Source organism: Motacilla alba, chromosome 13, assembly GCF_015832195.1.
Source record: "Motacilla alba alba isolate MOTALB_02 chromosome 13, Motacilla_alba_V1.0_pri, whole genome shotgun sequence".
Lineage (NCBI taxonomy): Eukaryota > Metazoa > Chordata > Aves > Passeriformes > Motacillidae > Motacilla > Motacilla alba.
Window position 1 is genome coordinate 3322005 of NC_052028.1, and position 18359 is coordinate 3340363.

General features: G+C 61.5%; 2 protein-coding genes across 4 annotated transcripts in view; one reads left to right on the top strand and one right to left on the bottom strand.

Annotated features, from left to right (window-relative positions):
• Positions 1 to 7085: 7085 nt before the first annotated feature.
• CD14 (CD14 molecule) lies at positions 7086 to 10944 on the bottom strand. Of its 3 annotated transcripts, none has more exons than XM_038150126.1 (2): positions 10412 to 10944; positions 7086 to 9552 (listed from the first exon to the last, which is right to left on the bottom strand). In XM_038150126.1, the coding sequence occupies exon 2, from the start codon at positions 9540 to 9542 to the stop codon at positions 8190 to 8192; it is 1353 nt and encodes a 450-aa protein (XP_038006054.1). In that variant the 5' UTR covers positions 9543 to 9552; positions 10412 to 10944; the 3' UTR covers positions 7086 to 8189. The 3 variants fall into 3 exon arrangements, with proteins under 3 accessions (XP_038006054.1, XP_038006052.1, XP_038006053.1); XM_038150124.1 differs by having other exon boundaries at positions 7086 to 9559; positions 10412 to 10943; XM_038150125.1 differs by lacking the exon at positions 10412 to 10944 and adding an exon at positions 10297 to 10411 and having other exon boundaries at positions 7086 to 9559.
• A 2471-nt stretch (positions 10945 to 13415) lies between these two features.
• Positions 13416 to 18359, top strand: part of LOC119706665 (transmembrane and coiled-coil domain-containing protein 6-like) — a 9515-nt gene continuing 4571 nt past the window's right edge. Inside the window, exons 1-9 of the mRNA XM_038150581.1 lie at positions 13416 to 13494; positions 14406 to 14530; positions 14768 to 14877; positions 14987 to 15170; positions 16120 to 16224; positions 16746 to 16831; positions 17361 to 17477; positions 18136 to 18247; positions 18331 to 18354. Coding sequence (XP_038006509.1) covers positions 13416 to 13494; positions 14406 to 14530; positions 14768 to 14877; positions 14987 to 15170; positions 16120 to 16224; positions 16746 to 16831; positions 17361 to 17477; positions 18136 to 18247; positions 18331 to 18354 — 942 coding nt within the window. The remainder of the gene's footprint in view (positions 13495 to 14405; positions 14531 to 14767; positions 14878 to 14986; positions 15171 to 16119; positions 16225 to 16745; positions 16832 to 17360; positions 17478 to 18135; positions 18248 to 18330; positions 18355 to 18359) is intronic.

Genomic DNA, 18359 nt, shown 5'->3' on the forward strand with positions numbered 1-18359 from the left:
GGGAGGAGAGGCAGGAGCTCGCAGTGCCGGGCTCTGCCCGTGCTCACCTCCCCGCTGTGCTGCTGGGCTGGCGCAGCGCTGGCCCCGAGCTCTCGCTGGAGCTGCCGGCAGTGCTGAGTCCGCAGCCGCTGCCGCTGTGCCCTGGCCAGGGCGCGCTGCACCTCCGGGGATGGGCACGGCTGGCACCGGCTCCGTGCCTGCAGGAGGGCAGAGCGGGCTCGGGTGCCACCGGGAGCCTGTGCTGGCAGCAGAGCTGGCCCCGTGCAGGGACCCTGCGGGCTCCCACTCACGCTGTCACACGCGGGCCGTGGCTGTGACGCTTTGCTCTGGGATGGCTCCTCCAGCAGCCCCTGCACTGCGCTGGCCAGAGCTTGGCTAGCCCCTCCCTGGCTTCTGCTGTCACCCCGTCCTGCGGTGTGGGGACAGGGGAGGACGATGAGTGTGACATGGGGGGCTGAAGAAGGGCGTTCAGATGGAGAGTGAGGCCTTTCCCACCATGCAAAGCCATGCTCTGGGCCCACATATCCTCCAGCCAGTTGCGGGATGCGTGCCTGGCCCCACGCTCCAGCTCTGCTGGCTCCAGGCTGGCCCTGCTCGGGGGTGTCTGGGTCCCAGGCTGCTGGCCTGGAGCTGTATTCCCTGCAGGGACCTGGTCCTGCCAGAGAAGGAGATGTTCCAGGGACACAGCTGGGATTCAGGGCTTTTCTTGCACCAGACTGTCCCTGGGTGAGGGGCCCTGGCCTGATCTCTGCCCACCTCAGCATTAGGCTGTTGCGTCTCACTTGTCCCAAGCACCTTGGCCACTGCCTGCTTTTTCTCCCACCTTTGACTCTTCAGCACCTGGAAAAGGGGAACTGGAGGCCCTTGTTTGGGTGTCTCAGGCCTCCAGGCCTGGCGTGGCTCCAGGGACACATCTCACCCCTGGGGCAGCGCTAGCCCTGCCCTCAGTGCTGGACAAGGCCTTGACACCAGGATGGGTCAAGCGCCTGCACCTTACCCAGCCCAGGGAACGGGTGCCATCCCAGTCCCACGGATCCAGGGGCATTCCCCACCTGCAGCTCCCTCAGGGCTCTCTTCAGCTGGGCCACAGCTCTCCTCTGCTCAGGGCGGCCGGACCCAGCCAGCAGCTCCATCCGCAGCCCTCGCATCTCCCTCCGGCGTGTCACGATCTCCTCCTCAGGGTCCCAGAGTGTGGCAGAGATGGTCTTGGCCAGCCCCTTCACCCTCTCAGCCAGTCCCAGAGCTCCCAGGATCTCCTCTCTGGAGGTGTCTGGGAGAACAGCGAGCCCTGGGCAGGGGCCCTGGGGGGCCCCGAGCACAGGGGGTGCAATGGAGATGAGTGGAGCTGTGTCCAGCTTCCAGTGACTGCAGGTGTCCCCGGGCAGCAGCCAGGGACCCAGTGCCAGGTGTGGGGCAGGATGGGGGGAATCCTCAGGGAGGGGACACCCAGAGTGTGTCCCAGTCCCAGGGGCTACCTGGCAGTGACACACACAGCAGCAGGAAGGTCAGGCTGTTCCCCTCCAGCAGCCGCTCCACGATCCAGGGCAGGCAGACAGCTCCAGGTTCCCTGCACTCCCTGCACGTGGGGAGAGACACCGCCGGGGAGATCTGGCTCTTACCAGGCCAGGCAGGCTGAACCCGCCCCACAGGGACCCAAGGATGGCTTGGCCCCACATCTCCCCAGGCCCATGTCCCCAAGGAGCAGTGACACCCCCTTGGCTCCCAGCCAGGGCTCCCACTGGGGTGTCCCTTCTCCTTCACCTCCAGGAATGGAATTCCCTGACCCCCAGCAGGCACAGGGAGTGCAGGAGGGGGGACACAGTTCAGCCCTGCACGTACAGCCTGGGGCAGGGCCTGCTGGCCCCCGGGGACACCAGGATCCTGAGGGCCGAGCGCTGGCGCCTGCCACCCTCCAGCTCTCGCTCCACGGTGAGAGTGAAGAGGCTGCCGGCCCTGGGGAGAGGCCGGTGTGGGAGTGGGGCTGCAGCAGAGCCAGCCCCAGCGCCCCATGGCCCAACCCTTCCCAGCCTGGGATCTGGGCCAAACCCCTCACCCCTGCCCAGCTGAGCACTCGTCTGTGAGGGGCTGCTGAGCACAGCCCTGGAACAACGCTGGGATGGCACCCAGCCCCCTGGCATAGGCGCTGATGGCAGCCTGGGCATCGGGCACGGCCACTTCTGTTGCCTCCTCCACCACCCTGGAAGCAGAGGGAGACAAGACCAAGGGAGGAGGGTCACACCCACGCCCTGGACTGGCTGAGGAGCACCCCTGGCCATGCTGTGGCTGGGCACCATGCTCCCTGCCCAGCCCACTCCTGATGGTGGGGCACCAGCCCCCAGGAGGGCCTGCTCAGCCATGGGGCATCAGGTACCTACAGGCCCAGGGGTGCCACATCCATCACCTGCAGGGCTCGGCCATCGGGATGGAGCAGGTCCCAGGCTTTGTCCTGGGTGCTGACCTGGAACGAGGGGGCTGCATTAGGCAGGGGGCAGGAAAAGGGACTGCTGGCATCCCACGCTCACCAGGGGCCCGGACTGCTTGTGGCCATGCACAGGTGAGGGTTGAGAAGGGCTCATTTTTGGGTAACTGCCAGCTTTTCCAGCCCTGGCACCAGGGAAGGGCAGAGCCCTGGGAATGCCCAAGCTCTGTGTGGAGCTTATCAGACCCCTGGCAGCATCCCAGAGCCAAAGGGCAGGACCCAGCCCTGTGGCAAGAGCTGGCATCACTCCTGTGCCAGTCAAGGCCACACTGGAGGGACCTTCGTGCCCCAGGGAGCAGTGACTGGCACGGAAAGCCCAGCTGTGATGGGAGCAGGGAGGGGTTGGAGGGTGATCCCGATCCCACCATGCTGCTGCAGAGCACAGGAGGTGCTCTGTGGGCAGCTAAGGCTTCCCACATCTGGGGAGTCCTGGAAAGAGGTGAGAACGCCTGGGATCCAAAGTTCCCCAGTCCCTGGTCACCCTCTGGATGAGGGGACTGCATGGCAGCACAGGGCAAGATGTGCTCATGGCACAGCAGGGTCTGGGCAGCAGCAGAAAGGGAATGGGACCCTCATCCCAGGACATCCTGCCCTGCTCCTGCCCTACCTGGACCAGGCTGACCATCTGCAGGCTCTGTGTGTCATCCCCCAAGGCCTCCAGCTCTTGGAAGACGGTGTCGATCACCTGTGGACACGCTGGGAGCTGTGGGTTCCCAGACCCATGGCTGGATCTCAGCCCCATCCCGGTGGGATCGGGGGCTGCTGGGTGACCCAGGAGCCCAGCACTGCACAGTCGTGCTGTCCCCTCTCCCTGCCAGCTGTCCCCTGTGCCCTCACCTGCCAGATGACGCTCTGGAAGGGCAGCTGTGTCCCAGGGCCATGGGGGTCCCACAGCAGCAGGGACACGCTGTAGCCAAGGGGAACCAGGGCCAGCTGGGGCCTTGCCAACTCCAGGACCTTCTCCTGGCAGGAGAGACATATCCAGCAGGGCACAGCATGGCACAGCCATGGCAGCCACAGCAGGGCACAGCATGGCACAGCAGGGCACAGCATGGCACAGCCAGCGTGGCACAGCCATGGCAGCCACAGCATGGCACAGCCATGGCACAGCAGGGCACAGCATGGCACAGCCAGCATGGCACAGCATGGCACAGCCAGCATGGCACAGCCAGCATGGCACAGCATGGCACAGCCATGGCAGCCACAGCATGGTACAGCATGGCACAGCATGGCACAGCCAGCATGGCACAGCATGGCACAGCCAGCATGGCACAGCCAGCATGGCACAGCATGGCACAGCCAGCAGGGCACAGCATGGCACAGCCATGGCAGCCACAGCAGGGCACAGCATGGCACAGCATGGCACAGCATGGCACAGCCAGCATGGCACAGCCAGCATGGCACAGCCATGGCACAGCCAGCATGGCACAGCCAGCATGGCACAGCCATGGCACAGCCATGGCACAGCCAGCATGGCACAGCCAGCATGGCACAGCCAGCATGACACAGCACGGCACAGCTAGCATGGCACAGCACGGCACAGCCAGCATGGCACAGCCATGGCACAGCATGACACAGCACGGCACAGCTAGCATGACACAGCCATGGCACAGCCAGCATGGCACAGCCAGCATGGCACAGCATGGCACAGCATGGCACAGCTAGCATGGCACAGCCATGGCACAGCCAGCATGGTACAGCATGGCACAGCATGGCACAGCCATGGCACGGCCAGCATGGTGCAGAGAGCCCTGGCCCATGTGGCTCCCCAGCCTTGGGATTGGGGTACAGGGAAGGACCTGGGTCTCTGGGTACCTGTCCTGCCTCCAAGTGAAAAACCCCATCGACTGTCAGGGAGCTCTCCTGGTGCAAGGAGGGGGAAAATGTTCAGCCGTCCCCTATCCCAGCATGACCAGGGCAGGGCAAAGGAGGGACTGGGCACGCTGGGAGGAGGTGGCAGGGGTGGCACAGAGGGCCTGGCATGGGCAGGGGTGAGGAGAGATCCCCTTCCCTCCCTTCCCCTGCTCTCTGGGAAGCCCCAGGAGTCCCTACACGGGAGGGGCCCATAGGGGGGGTAGGGTGGGGTCAGCTCAAGAGCTCAGCTCCCACCAGGTGTGTGTCCCAGGTGTGGCAGGGGGTGGCACAGAGCCCTGCTCCCTCCTGGTTTCCCAGGGATGCTCGTGCCCTGGCTGTCCCTGCCCTGCATCTCTCACCTGAGGCTCCTTCCCAGCCAGGAGGAGCTGTAGGGGGTCCTTGCTGCCATCCACCCAGCTTTCTCCTGGCCCTGCAAACACCAAGTGTGGGATGGTGTGGGGGGTCACACCCCCCTCCCAGCCCTGTCCTGCCCCCCTGCAGCCTGGAGCCACATCCCAGGGCTTCACCTCATTCCTGAGCCCTCCTGGTACAACTCAGAGCCACCAGGACAGGGAGGACACGCCGTCCCCGTCAGCACTGCCCCCACCAGCTTGGTCCCAGTGCCACCACAGCTGTGGCTGCCAGCCTGTCCCCTTGTTCCCGGTGTTCAGGGGAGGGCTCTGGGGTGCCCTGAGCTCTACCTGCTGCCTGGTGGAGTCCCAGGGCTGCTTGCACGCTGACACCCTGCTCAGCCTGCAGGCGTAGAGGGGAAGGAGACACACATTCAGCAGCAGCAGCAGCAGCTGGAGGAGACCCCAGGGAGCTGGGCAGCCCCTGACAGACCCCTGCAAGCCAAGCTGGGCCGTCCCCCAGCACAGCACTCACCTGGTCCATGGGCAGTGCGGCTGCAGCGCCCCTGAGCTGCTGTTTGGCCGGGGCAGGGATGGGGTTACCTGGGGGATCCGGTTCTCCTGCATTATTGATGGCTGTGGGCAGAGCCAGAGGCAGCCTGGAGGCACCCTGCTCCAGGGGCACCCTGCTCCAGGGGCACCCTGCTCCAGGGGCCGAGCCCTGCTGGCCAAGGAATCAGTGGGCCACAGGTGGCAGCTGGTACCGGGCCACTCACACCACTGGGGTGCTCCCAGCTCCAAGAGGGACATCTCAGCCATGGCTGGGAGATGAGGGACCTTGGGCTGCCACACAGGGTGTCACAAGTGACCACAAACCACAGAATCACTGGGGATCGGCCACAGCGAGAGAGCAGAGAAGGAGAGGCCGGTGCTGAGGATCCCCACTGCCTGTGGAGGTGCAGAGGGTGGGCACCAGGAGAGAGGGCCCAGGGCAGCCCCTGCCCTGCTGTGGGCAGGACCAGGAGGAGCAGACGCACACGAGTCCTTCTGCCTGCCTGTTCCCTGTGCAGAGCGAGACCAAAACTCCCTCACCTGTGCCTCAGGTGTGAGCCTGATGCCGGCTGGACACAGATGGAGCGGCACCGGGGGCTCCATCAGGAGCAGGGAGCTCACGTGGCAGGGACAATGGGGGCGTGCTGGGGCTTGGGGAGTTGCGGGAGGCCAGAAGGAAAACCCCTTGGCAGGGTAGAGCTCTGGGACAGAGCAGGGCACGGGGCTTTGAGGGGTTCCCCAGCCCTTGGCTGGGCAAAGCCACAGTGGGATAAAGCTGGGGGAAAGCCCTGCTCCACAGGGGAGCCCAGACTGGGGACTCCAGGAGCACTTGGGGGTCCCGTGAGCCTTCCCAGGGAGCCCCTGTGGGGCAGCACTGGTGGGAAGGGTCACACACCCCCTTCCTGCCCTGTGGCAGGGCCTGGCCCTGACCAGGCAGATGGACCCGTGTGCGTGCTCCCAAGGCATAGCAAAGCCTAGGATTCAGCAGACAGGGATTGATTTCTCCTTCCTCATCCATCAGCAGCAGCTGCTGCTCCCTGTTCCATGTCCAGCCAGGCCAGGACTGCCAAGGGGCAGGGGCACCCTGTTGTGCACCTTGGCTAGCACCAGCAGAGCCCTCACCAACACCCTGAGCCACCAGCCCCCCTCCCACAGCCCAGGGCACTGCCCATCCTCCCTCGGGCTGGGGGCACAGCCCCAGAGCCCCTCCACCCGGGCAGGGCACACCCTGCACATGAGCACACCCCGAGTCCCTCCCGAGCCACGCCTGGACCCCACACCCTGTTCAGCAGCTGCCCAGCTCCAGCCTTGGGCCTTCCCCCACCCGCAGCCAGCCCAGGCTGTGTTTGCCTGCAGGTCATGTGTGCCTGAGCCCAAACAGACCCAGGGAGGGACACAGGGAACACCCAGGCTCAGCCTTTAATGCAGAGGCAGGACAGGCCCTGGGGAGGAAGAGCAGGGCTTGGCCAGGGGAGCACTGCCTGCCACCAGCCCCTTCTTCTCACCAGGACACAGAGTGACAGGACAGGGGGGAATGGCTTGACACTGCCAGAGCCAATAGACTGGGTATTGGGAGGGAATTTCTCCCTGGGAGGGTGGGCAGGTCCTGGCACAGGGTGCCCAGAGCAGCTATGGCTGCCCCTGGACCCCTGGAAGTGTCCAAGGGCAGGCTGGATGGGGCTTGGAGCAAGCTGGGATGGTGGGATGAGCTTTAAGGAACCTTTCAACTGAAACTGCCCTGTGATTCTATGATTCTCCCCCAGCCCCGTTTTCCCAAGCTCGTCCCTTCCCCACCCACCCCTTTCCTTTGAATATTCCCCAGTCCTGCATCCCATAATCCATTTTCTATGGAGAGATTCCATAGAATCTCTCCATGAGAGAGATGAAAGATTCTCTGAGTAATCTGGAACAAACTAATTTTCTTTTTATCACTTAAAACTTTTTATCACTTGAACTTTTTCAAGGTCCCACTTGGACTCATCTGTCAGTGCCTCAGGTCGAGGTGTAAGGAGCTGCTCCAGCTCATTAGCATTTGTGTGCAGGGTGTTTAATTTAGAATTTTCCTCTTTTTCATGGGGTTTTGGCTTTTCTCTTAAAGAGCAGCCAAGCAGCATCCTGCCATACCTGACACCCTGGCCCAGCCAGAGCCCCGGCTGAGGAGAGGGAGGATCAGCACAGGAGCCATGGAGGCTCCAAGGATGCCTGGACTGGAGGGGCTCTGGCAGGGACCAGCAGAGCCCAGCAAGGCTGGGGACATCTGAGTGCTGCCAGCGGGATCTGCTGGAGCTGAGCTCCTCTTGCCCAGGGCAGGTGGCATGGCAGGGACAGCGGGGCTCGGGGAGCTGGAGCTGGCCACAGGGACATCCCCGGTGGGACGGTGTGGCTGAGGGTCAGAGCATGGCACGGAGGCGAGGGGTGCCCCAGGGCCTGGCTGGGCACAGGCATGTGGTAATCACAAACCTCTGAGCAGAGAGACGCAGCTCGCTCAGGATTTCCCTGGGAAGCTGTGAGCAAGCTCAGAGAACAGAACGAGAAACAATTCTTATCTCCACTCGCTGCGCCTGTTGTTGTGCACATGTGGAATGTGTTATGCAGATTGTTTACCAAAGGATGACTCCTTAATTGGCCACTGGTGATTGGTTTGGATTGATTGATTAGGTCAGAGCTGTATGGGGCTGCCTGCAAGGGCGATGGTTTTTTTCTGGTTAGTAGAGTATAATATAACAGAATGAAGTGATTGATCAGCCTTCTGCAATCATGGAGTCAATGCTCATTATTGCCCATTATTCAGGAGCTCTCTGCTACGATGCAGGCACAGCAGGAAACCCTGTGGCCAGCCCTGCCCCACCGGGGAGCCCCTCTGGGGACAGCAAGAGCCCCTCAGCAGAACGGGGGGCTGTGGGCCTGCCCGGGAGCCCCGCGGGGCAGCACTGCTGGGAAGGGTCCCGGTGCCCTCAGGGTCTGTGGCAGGACCTGCTCCTGGCCAGACACACGGCCCCAGCCACGCCCAGCAGGGCCTGGGCCACGCAGAGCGGGGCCACCACGGCGGCAGGGTCACAGCGCAGCACCGACACGGGCACCTGTGCCACCTGCCAGCCCTGGTACTGCGCTGGGGAGTGGCACCTGTAGTCCCCGGGCCAGCCCTGCCCCAGGTGCCCCGTGGCCGCCAGCGCCTGCAGCCCCCCGGCCCCAGAGCAGGAGCAGCTGAAGGGGTTGCCAGCCACAGCCACGTCCTGCAGGCGCCCCAGGAGCTTCACCTCATCCCTGGGCAGCTCTGAAATGGAATTGTTGTCCAGGTGGAGGGTGTCCAGCATGGGGCAATTCCTGATGGAGGGGACGGCCCGCAGCAGGTTTTGATTCAGGAAGAGCTTCTTCATGGAGCTGAGGGAGATGTCTACAGCGTGGAGGTGGTTGTGGCTCATGTCCAGCACCTCGAGGCGGGGAGGCAGCGGTGCTGGCACTTCATCCAAGCCGGTGTTGGACAGGTTGAAGTGCTGGAGGGATGATGGCCACTGGCAGGAGGAGGATGGGTCTGCCATGAGCTCGTTGTGGCTGAGATCCAGGTGCCGGAGCCGCAGCAGCAGCCCCACGCCCTCACACACGCTGTGGTAGGAGCTCAGGTTGTTGTGGCGCAGACTCAGCTGCTGGAGCTGAGGGAAGGCTCCCTGGCAGAAGGCGGGGGCCAGGCTCCCGTCCCCGAGGCTGTTGTGGGCCAGGTTCAGGGAATGCAGGGCTGCGAACAGCCTCCCGATGGCACAGGGCAGGCTGGTGACGCGGGAGCCGGTGACAGCCAGCTCCTTCAGGGTCCCCAGCCACGTGCTCAGGCTGGAGAAGGCCTGCTCGTGGCCCGTCAGCGGGGCACAGGTCACGTTGTGGAAGCTCAGGGACAGGATGGGCAAGTTCTGCCCGTCCATGTCACTCCAGTCGCCTGTGCCCTGGAAAACGCAGCTCTCAAAGGCCAGCTCCCGCACGTGGGTGTAGGAGAAGAACCTCAGCACACGGGCGAGGAGCACCTCAGGCACCAAGACATTTCCAATGATTATTTTCTGGATGAGAAGGGAGCCCAGAGTGTCAATGACGGAGTCGTCCAGGTCCCTGATGGGGAAGTCTGCGTATTTCTCCAGATCTCCACCCCAAAACTCCACCACAGTAGCTGGGAGGCACTGGATGATGCTGGCGGCCGTCTCCTCGGACAGGTTGTAGCACTCACAGAACTCCTGCGTGCGGTTGAAGAAACACCTGTTCCTTCTGCCCTCTGCAGCCACCGGCAGCCCCAGCCCCAGGAGCAGGAGCACAGCCACACTCATGGTGAGCAACCTAAAAACTGGAGGAGAAACGGTGAATGGCACTGAGGGGAGCACTCTGACCCAGACTGGAGGGATGGCTTGGGCAGGTCGAGCCCTGCAGAGCCACTCCTCGGGGACAGGGCGCTGCCCTCGTCCCTGCTGCACCCACCCGGCCACTGAGCCATGGCTCGGGCCAGCAGCCAAACGCCCGGGAGCTGCACCTGAGCCACCCTGCCCGCAGCAGGGTCTGCCGAGGCTCTGCACTGTCCTGCCCGGGCTGCCTTGCTGCAGGCTCCACTCCTGGGCGAGCAGGAAATGCCTGGAGAAACTACAAATGCGGAGTTACAGACAGCGAAGCCAGACGTATCAGTGTGACCAGCGAGAGAGCCCCAGCTCTGTTGGTTCCTGTGTAATCTGGGGCAGGAAATTGCAACAGACGGCTTCATGTTGTCTCCTTCCTCATCCAGCGATTTGATTCATCACCAGCCCCCAGAGGGGTGGTAGAAAGTGACCCCTGAAGGTGTGAACACATCCCTGTCGGCACCAGGAGCTGGTCGGCTGACACAGTCTGATCTCCGATCACCAGCTCGCAAAAGAAGCAGCGAGCAAAGACTAAAGGCTCCTGAACGCGTGCTGACTTAGCTCAAAGGGGGTCTCCGGGGGTCCCCAGCCCAGCCTCCCGCTCCGAGCGGTTCTGTCGCTGGCCGCAGCCCCGATCAGGCACGGCTTTCCTCGGCCACATCCCAAAGCCCACCCAGATCGGAGCTCTCCCTACCTGCCCGTGCCCCCCGGGGCCGCGCCGCCCTGCGAGCCGCCGCGGTGCCGCGCACCTGCAGCAGCGCCCCTGAGCGCGGAGCAGCGGCGCAGGGCGGCTCCGTGCAGTGACTCACCGCCAGCTCACCGCCAGCGCTTCCCCGCTCGCTCCTTCCTCCAGCTGCTGCCAAATCCCAGAGCTGCCAGAGGCTCCAGGCGCTCGGCTCAGCCCCGGCCGGCGCCCGCTGCTGCCCGGGCTCCGCCGGAGGAGCCCTCGGCGCTCCAGCCGCGCTCCAGCTGCGTTCAGCCGTGCTCCAGCTGCGTTCAGCCGCGCTCCAGCTGTGCTCCAGCTGCGTTCAGCCGCGCTCCAGCTGCGTTCAGCCGCGCTCCAGCTGTGCTCCAGCTGCGTTCAGCCGTGCTCCAGCTGCGTTCAGCCGCGCTCCAGCTGTGCTCCAGCTGCGTTCAGCCGCGCTCCAGCTGCGTTCAGCTGCCCGGGCCGGGTGCCCAGGGCCGGGGCTGGGCAGACACCTCGAGCCCGGCCCCGGGCACAGCCCTCGCTCCCGCGGCGTGACTTCCTGAGCGGGACAGAGCCACTTCTGCTTCGCTTCCCTGCGGCTGCGGGCTGGGAAGGGCTGCGGCCGCAGTGCCAGCGCCGCTGGCTTTCCGCGGAACGGGCAAGGTTCCCCAAATGCCCCTTCGGGACCAGCCCTTCCAGACGCTCCGGTATTGCTGCGCTTCAGGGCGCCCCGGGCGCTGAGCACCCCGCAGGCAATGCTGCAGGTACAGGACTGTCACACCTGGCATCTGCACCATGCCCCTGGGCATTGTCATTGTCCGGGCACCCGAAGCTGCACAGGGCACTGCTGGCCCAGAAGGAGCCAGAAGTGCTCCAGAAATGCTGGATGTGGCACTGAGTGCTCTGAGACAAGGTGGTGATCTAAGGTTGGACTTGATGATCTTGGAGATCTTTTCCAGCCTAAAATGTTCTGTGATTCTACCATCTGTCAGGAATTTTTTTCTTTCCCAGAGATTTCTCTGCCTATGTTGGATTCAGAAAGGGCTTCAGAAAAGTAATGAATTGCTGGAATTTCAGGCTCTTTCTTGCTCCACGGTCAGGGTGAATAAAACTCAGGAGACATTGAAGTCTCGCTCTGATGTTTATTATCCTTGTCTATTACAAACTCACGAGCTGTGAGCTCTGTCTCACAAGTTGGGAAAGTGAGCTAAAATGGTGTCTGTTCAAGGCTATTTAAGCCCGATTACCCAGTAAACAGCTGACATCTACATTATTTATGCTTTTAACCCAGTTATGATCACCCAAAACCCACAATGCAGACATCCTTCATCCAATTAGAGAAAACCACCCAGACTCATGAAGAAGGAAGAAGAAGGTGCAAAATAGACAACTAACCCACACTCAAAATTCCCCATCTTGGCTCCCATATATCACCATATTCTAAAACCCCAAATCTAAGTGTTTTCACCCTGTGAGATCACACTTCTAACCAACTACACACCCGTAATCCCAGGGCTATTAATCAATTTTGGAGCCTTCTCCACAGCCCCAGGTCACATGCAGTGCTCTCTTGTGGGTCTGCACCTTTCAGCAGAGAAAGTTTAAAATTCTCAGCATCCAGGGTTCCAACAATGAAACTGCAGGGCTGGACAGTGCAACTCTCAGTTTGCTGTTGGTGGTGTGGCGTTACATGTTGGTGCCCAGCAGCTGGGCTGGGGTCCCTTGCTCTCTGCAACTCCTGTGCAGAGGAGCTCAGCAATTCCATGACTCCTCTTCTACATCCTTGGGCTACATGAAATTCCTCAGGACAAGAAGGACACGGAGCAGCTGCAGCAAGTCCAGAGGAGACCACAGAAATGCCCCAAGGGCTGGGCACAGGGACAGCCTGGGAGATGGGGCTCTTCAGGCTGGAGGAGGCTCAGGGGAGAGCTCAGAGCCCCGGCCAGGGCCTGTAGGGGCTCCAGGAGAGCGACCTGGGACAGGAGCCTGGAGTGACAGGACACAGGGAATGGCTCCCACTGCCAGAGGGCAGGGATAGATGGGGTATTGGGAAGGGATTGCTGCCTGTGAGGGTGGGCAGGCCCTGGCACAGGGTGACCAGAGCAGCTGTGGCTGTCCCTGGATCCCTGGAAGTGTCCAAGGCCAGCTGGACAGGGCTTAGAGCAAGCTGGGACAGTGGAAGGTGTCGCTGCCCGTGTGGAGGGGTTGGAACTGGATGAGCTTTAAGGTCTCTTCTATCCAAAAGGGTCTGAAATTCCGTGAAACTGCTGCTGAGTGATGTTGGGAAAGTCACAGCTGCCCTCTGAGCTCTCCTCCCGGCCCCTTCTGACGAGCCCGGCAGCTCTGGCGGGGCCGGTACCTTCAATTTCTGCCCTCCAGCTGCAGATTCCCCAAACCCCTCGCTGGGGAAGCACGAACTGCTCTGCCCCTCGGTCCCCATCACCCCGGTGGAAGGTCCCGGGGCACGGAGCCGCCTTGTTCGGCATTTCTGGTGAAACTTTGTGTTGTGATGCACTATATAGGTATTTAGACATGAATGATTCCCCATCCCCTCAGACGGTTTGTCCCTAAGGTGATCTGTCCCTTGCAGCCCCTCCCTTCGCCCCTCCTCACTGGTGTCCCCTTGGCTGCGGCCCTCCGTCCCCGCCTCCCATTCCGCGGGTATAAATGTCTCTTGGGATGTGAATCCGTCCTCTTTTTTCACCTGGATGGTCTACGGTGCGGATGTCCCTTTCCAGCTAATAAACAGGACATCAGAACCACGCGGAGAAAGAGCGCTTCTCGTCCTTTACTGCGTCCATGTAGGATCCCTGCGGGCTTAAATCCCAAACTAGCCGGGGGGGTTTACAGCCCGAAACCCACGGATCCTTCACCTTTGGGGGCTTTTTTTTGCCCTCAGCACAGCCAGCGCCCACCCTACCCTACCCTACCCCATCCCATCCCATCCCATCCCATCCCATCCCATCCCATCCCATCCCATCCCTGCGGAGCCGCAGCCGCCCATGCCCAGAGCGGCCCGGGCGCTCCGGTTGCGAAGGGGGGCCGGGATCGTGTTTTCCCCGCCCCGGGACCGCCCCAGGACAGCCTTTTCCTCCTCCTCCTCCTCCTCCCGCTGCCGCTCCGCCATGTGGGGCCGGCGGCGGGGCCGGCGCGGCGGGCGCAGCGCGGAGGAGCTGCGGCTGCGGCGGCGGGAGCGAGAGGCAGGTCCGGCCGGGGACATCGGGGACAGCCGGGGGTGTGCGGGGTCCCCCGTGGGTGGGAGGGACCCCCCAGCTCAGCCCTTGCCTCCCCATCCCCGCCGCGCCCGGTCGCGCCCCGCGGGATGCGCTCGGGAAGCGTTTTACAGCTTCCGATTTCAGCCCTTGGGGTTTCTGCCGTGAATTCCCCGCTTCGTCCACAGCCCCCACCACTGTTTGGGTTTCCCAAGGTCTCGCCTAGGTCTTAGCCTGGAGAAAAGGAGGCTCAGGGGGCACCTTGTGGCTCTGCACAGCTCCTGACAGGGGGGACGGCCGGGGGGTCGGGCTGTGCTCCAGGGAACAGGGACAGGAGGAAAGGGAACGGCCTCAGGCTGGGCTGGGCAGGGTTAGCTTGGATATTAAGGAAAATTTCTTCATCAGAAGGGTGGTCAGGCGTTGGAACAGGTGGAGTCACCGTTCCTGCAGGTGTTTTCCAAACAAGTAGACTGGGGCGCTTGGGGCATGGCTTAGTGGCCGTGGTGGTGTTCAGTTGAAGGCTGGAGTTGGTGATCCTGCACGTCTTTTCCAGCTTTAATGGTTTTCTGATCCTGTGTGAAATCCAGCCTCAGGTCCCTCCAGCTGGCCCCGTGTTCCTGCCCCTTATCCAGCCGTGGCTTCACTTTGTGTGCCCGACCCTCAGCCCAGCTCCAAGTGCAGCCCCTGCTCGTGCATCCCTTCCAGGCTTGCACGGGGAGGAATGGGCAGTTCCTCCCGGGATTAAGGGAGGCGTGAGGCTCTTGGGCAGGCTGGAGGGGCACGCTGCCCGGGCAGGTGGTGACTGGTGGCCTGGTGCCGTGCTGCCCGGGCAGGTGGTGACTGGTGGCCTGGTGCCGTGCTGCCCGGGCAGGTGGTGACTGGTGGCCTGGTGCTGTCCTGCAGCTCTCAGGAGGGCCCGGCGGCAGGAGCAGCTGGTCAGCAAGCGGCTGCTGCGGGAGGACAGCGCCGCCGAGGAGGGGGCACAGGATGGAGCCGACGTCGTGCCAGACCCACTCTCAGAGGATGAGGTGAAGAACCTGACGTTCTCCAAAGCAGTGCATGTCCTGGGGGTCTTCCCCAGACCCAGCGTGGGAAGGAGGCTGGGCAGGGCTGGGTTTGGGAATGGTTCTGGTTCACTGCCAGGCACAGTTAAGGCTCCTTGTGCCCACCTTTGTGCCCTGGGCTCCTTTGCCTCGAGGATTAATGGGGTGCAGTCTTAATGCTGGCAGTGCTGGAAGCTCACCCACCTCTGAATTCCCTGGCAGGTTCTGGAGCTGCTCAGGGGTGTGCAGAGGGGTTCCGAGGACAGGAAGCGATCGCTCGGCCGCCTCCGCTGGGCTCTGCAGAACGAGGACACTCAGCAGAAGTTTGTCAGGTCAGCCCAGGCCTGCTGTGCCTGTTACCAGGGGAGTGTCCCGAGGGACCCCGTGTCCCTGTGCTTGGATGGGTGAGCTGGGAGGTGACAGCAGCCTTTGGGTCCCCAGGCTGGACGGCAGCATCCGGACGCTCACCGGGCTCTTCACCAGCAGCCTGGCTGACCTGCAGCTGGAGGCTGCCCGCTGTCTGCACGAGCTGTCCCACTCCAGTGTCCCTGCTGTGGCCGAGGCGTGCCTGCCTGTCACCTCCTACCTGCTCACCTACCTGTCAGGACACAGCCTGGAGCTCACGGTGAGATCGTGTACCCTTGGGAACCCTTTGGGGAGGTTGGTGTTGACCTCCTCTGGTCACTCATGGCTCACGTGGGAGCTGCTGAGGAGGGGCCCTCTGGAAGCAAAAATCTTTTGGCATCACAGCCTTGCCCTCAGAACATGACTGTTTCCAGTGCCCAGGTGTTACAACCTGCCCTGAGCTGGGATAACTGAGTTCTTGTTCATCACAGATCCCTTGGGTTGGATTGGAGTGGAACCGCACTGAGTGACCCAAGTTTATGTACATATATGTGTGTGTGTATATATATATATATATATACACATATATATATATATACATATATATATATATGTATATGTATATGTACATATATGTATGTATATATATATATGTTTATGTACATATATATGTATATATATACATATGGTAGGTTTATTTTAGAGCAATTTGCAATAGAAAGGAGGAGGTATGTAACCATTTTGGTTGTTATCTCTAGAAATGACAGAATATAAAAGTACAAAGATGCCACCTAAGAAAATATAGAAGAAAAAGAAAGAAAGGGTAAGAGTAGATAGAGTGCCTGTGGCTCCGTGCTGTGCATCTTCATCTGGGAAGGAGCAAACAGCTGGAGGAGCTCTGGGATGGCCATGTGTTTTCCAGCTACCCCACTGCTGATCCCATCTGGGTGCAGCACACAGGCAGGCTCCAGGAGAACCAGAGGGGGCTCTGGAAATGTCATCCTGGAAAACCTCCACAGTGGGAGTGATCAGATCCCAGCTTCAGCCAGATAGAAAAAGAACGAACTGAAGCTGATTGAGCTGGGAATGGGGTGGCTGGAGAGTCCAGCAGCATCCATCTGTGTTTGCCCCTCCAAGGCCAGCTCCTGCCGTGCTCAGGGCAGTGTGTGGGACATGGGGCTGTGCTGGCTGCCCACAGGGTCACCCCCTGCTCTGCTGTGTTGTTGCAGGAGCTGTGTTTGTACACCCTGGGGAACCTCGTAGTAGAAAGTGAGGCTGTGAGGAAGCAACTGCTGCCTCAGGGCATTATTCCAGTGCTGGCATCCTGCATCCAGGTGGGTGAAACAGCTCAGCCACATTTCTGCTGTGCCCTGGAGAGACTTTCCTGACTGGCAGCCCTGAGTCACCAGCCCCACTTCCAGCTGTGGGGAAGCTCTGCAGGGAGCTGTTCCCACGAGCCTGAGGGTCACTCGTGGGCTCCCCTGTGCTCATGCTCAGGGCTCAGCTCAGCACCTCGTGCTCTTCTCCAGCTGAATCCCCCCCATCCAGTGGCTGCCTGGTACAGGCTGTAGCACAGGGTGCCCTGTCCCCTCTGCCTGGCCTGGGTCCAGCAGGGCTGTGGTTTGCAGGTCCACATGCTCAAACCAGGACTTTCGCTGCGTTTGGGCTAAGCCCAGTGAATGTGGGGAGAACAGCTCAGCTCAGGTGTGGCCACAGGTTCCTGTGTCCCTCCTGGTCCCCCGTGTGCCCCCTCTTTTCCAAGCACAGTGGGGCTGTGCCGCTCAGCTGGGTTTGGTTGGCAGCCTGGGGCCCTGGCTCTGTCAGGAGGGATCAGCTCTGTTCTCTTTGGTTGCAGTCCCCTCACGAGGCAGTGCTGGAAGGTGTGGGCTATGTCCTCTCACAGCTCCTCCAAGCCAAGGAAGCACCCACGGAGATCATCCCGTGAGTCTGAGCCTCTGAACCCTGCACCAGGACGGGCCCCGGGGCCTCCAGTGGTATTTGTGTGCTGGGGACACGAGGCCTTCCCATCCCAGTGACATTAATAGTTCAGGGCACAGTCCTACCAGAGCTGTGCAAGTTTTGATGCAGATCAGGGAGCAGGGCTTGGCTCCTTTCCCTCGGCCTCATCTGAGCAGACAGCTCTGGTATTTCAGTAAAGACCAGCATGGAGCAGGGAAGGCTCACAGGGAATTCTGGCTGTGTTCCTCTTGCAAAGAAAAGGATCAACTTGACGGCCCCCAGTGCCAAAAATGTGACCCCAGTCAGAGTGTCCCGAGTGTCCCCAGGCCCTGCCATGGACAGGGAGAGCCCAAGGCTGCAGCCCTTGGCTCAGAGTCCCTTCCAGGTGTGTGTTTGGACCCTGTGGCCCCCAGGATGGGTACAGCAGCTCCCTGCTCAGGGCTTGGTCTCCCTGTTGGTGTCCTGCCTGTGCTCCAGCCCGTGCCTCCATGAACTCTGCTCTCTGTCCCAGGCTGGTCCTGGACTCGGCTCTTCCCCAGCACATGCTCCAGCTGGTCTGCCCTGGCCTCAAGGCTGGCATGGGAGCAGCTGTGGAGTTTGCCTGGTGTCTCCACTACATCATTTGTAGGTAAATGCAGTTTTCTCCTTGTTTCGAGTTCCCTGGGGGCAGCCAAACAGAGGCATGAAGGTTCATGGTCCTGCAAGGCAATCTGGATTGCCTCCCTTTTTCCCTTGGGAAAACAATTCCCCAGCCAGCCTGGGTGTCCCAGCTCTCCTGTCTGAGCACATGTGCTGTTTGCAGGATCACTGAGCTCTTTTACAGGGTGGTAAAGGGTGATAAATCTGAGGCGGCTGTTTCTAGTCCTCTGAAATGCCCCCAAATTGCTTCTCCATGGCTGGAGTTGTCCCCCACCCTTCCCAAGGCAAGCTCCCTGAATCCTCACACTTGTGGGGTTGGCCCAGGGCCACCCATCTGGGCTGTGCCAGCAATCCCTGCCTGCCACTGGAGCCAGGGAATGAGCAGATACTCAAGGGTCAGGGCTGTCGTTCCCAGACCCACACAGATAATTCCAGTGAATCTGTTTTTCATGGGCTTTTAAATTTTCTCATAATCTCGGGAAAAAATCTGCTATTCCAGTGCAAAAGAAGCCACTGTTCCAACATGAAATAAGCCCTGTGGTGGTTCAGGAGAGCACTGAATTTCCAGGCCCTGTTGCTTGGTGAGGGGATGTGGCAGTTTCCCCTCTCCAGGCTCCAAGGCCACCGCACTGTCCCTCCCTTGGCAGGCACGAAGACAACGCGCTGCTGCTGGCGCTGGGGGCCGTGCCCGCGCTCACCTCGCTCCTGCTCGACCTGGCTTCCCAAATCCCCCAGGATGCTCCCGAGGGGCTGGAGCTGGTGAGAGGTGGGCAGGGCGCTGGCTGTTCTCGGGATTGCTGTGGGGACAGTGCTCAGCTAAAGGCATTGTCCCTGTGTCACAGCTCGTGTGCCCCGTTCTGCGGTGTGTCAG

What these genes read in the sequence shown, in the direction of transcription:
- CD14 (XM_038150126.1), bottom strand. Translation starts at nt 9,542, where the DNA reads ATGAGTGTGGCTGTGCTCCTGCTCCTGGGGCTGGGGCTGCCGGTGGCT.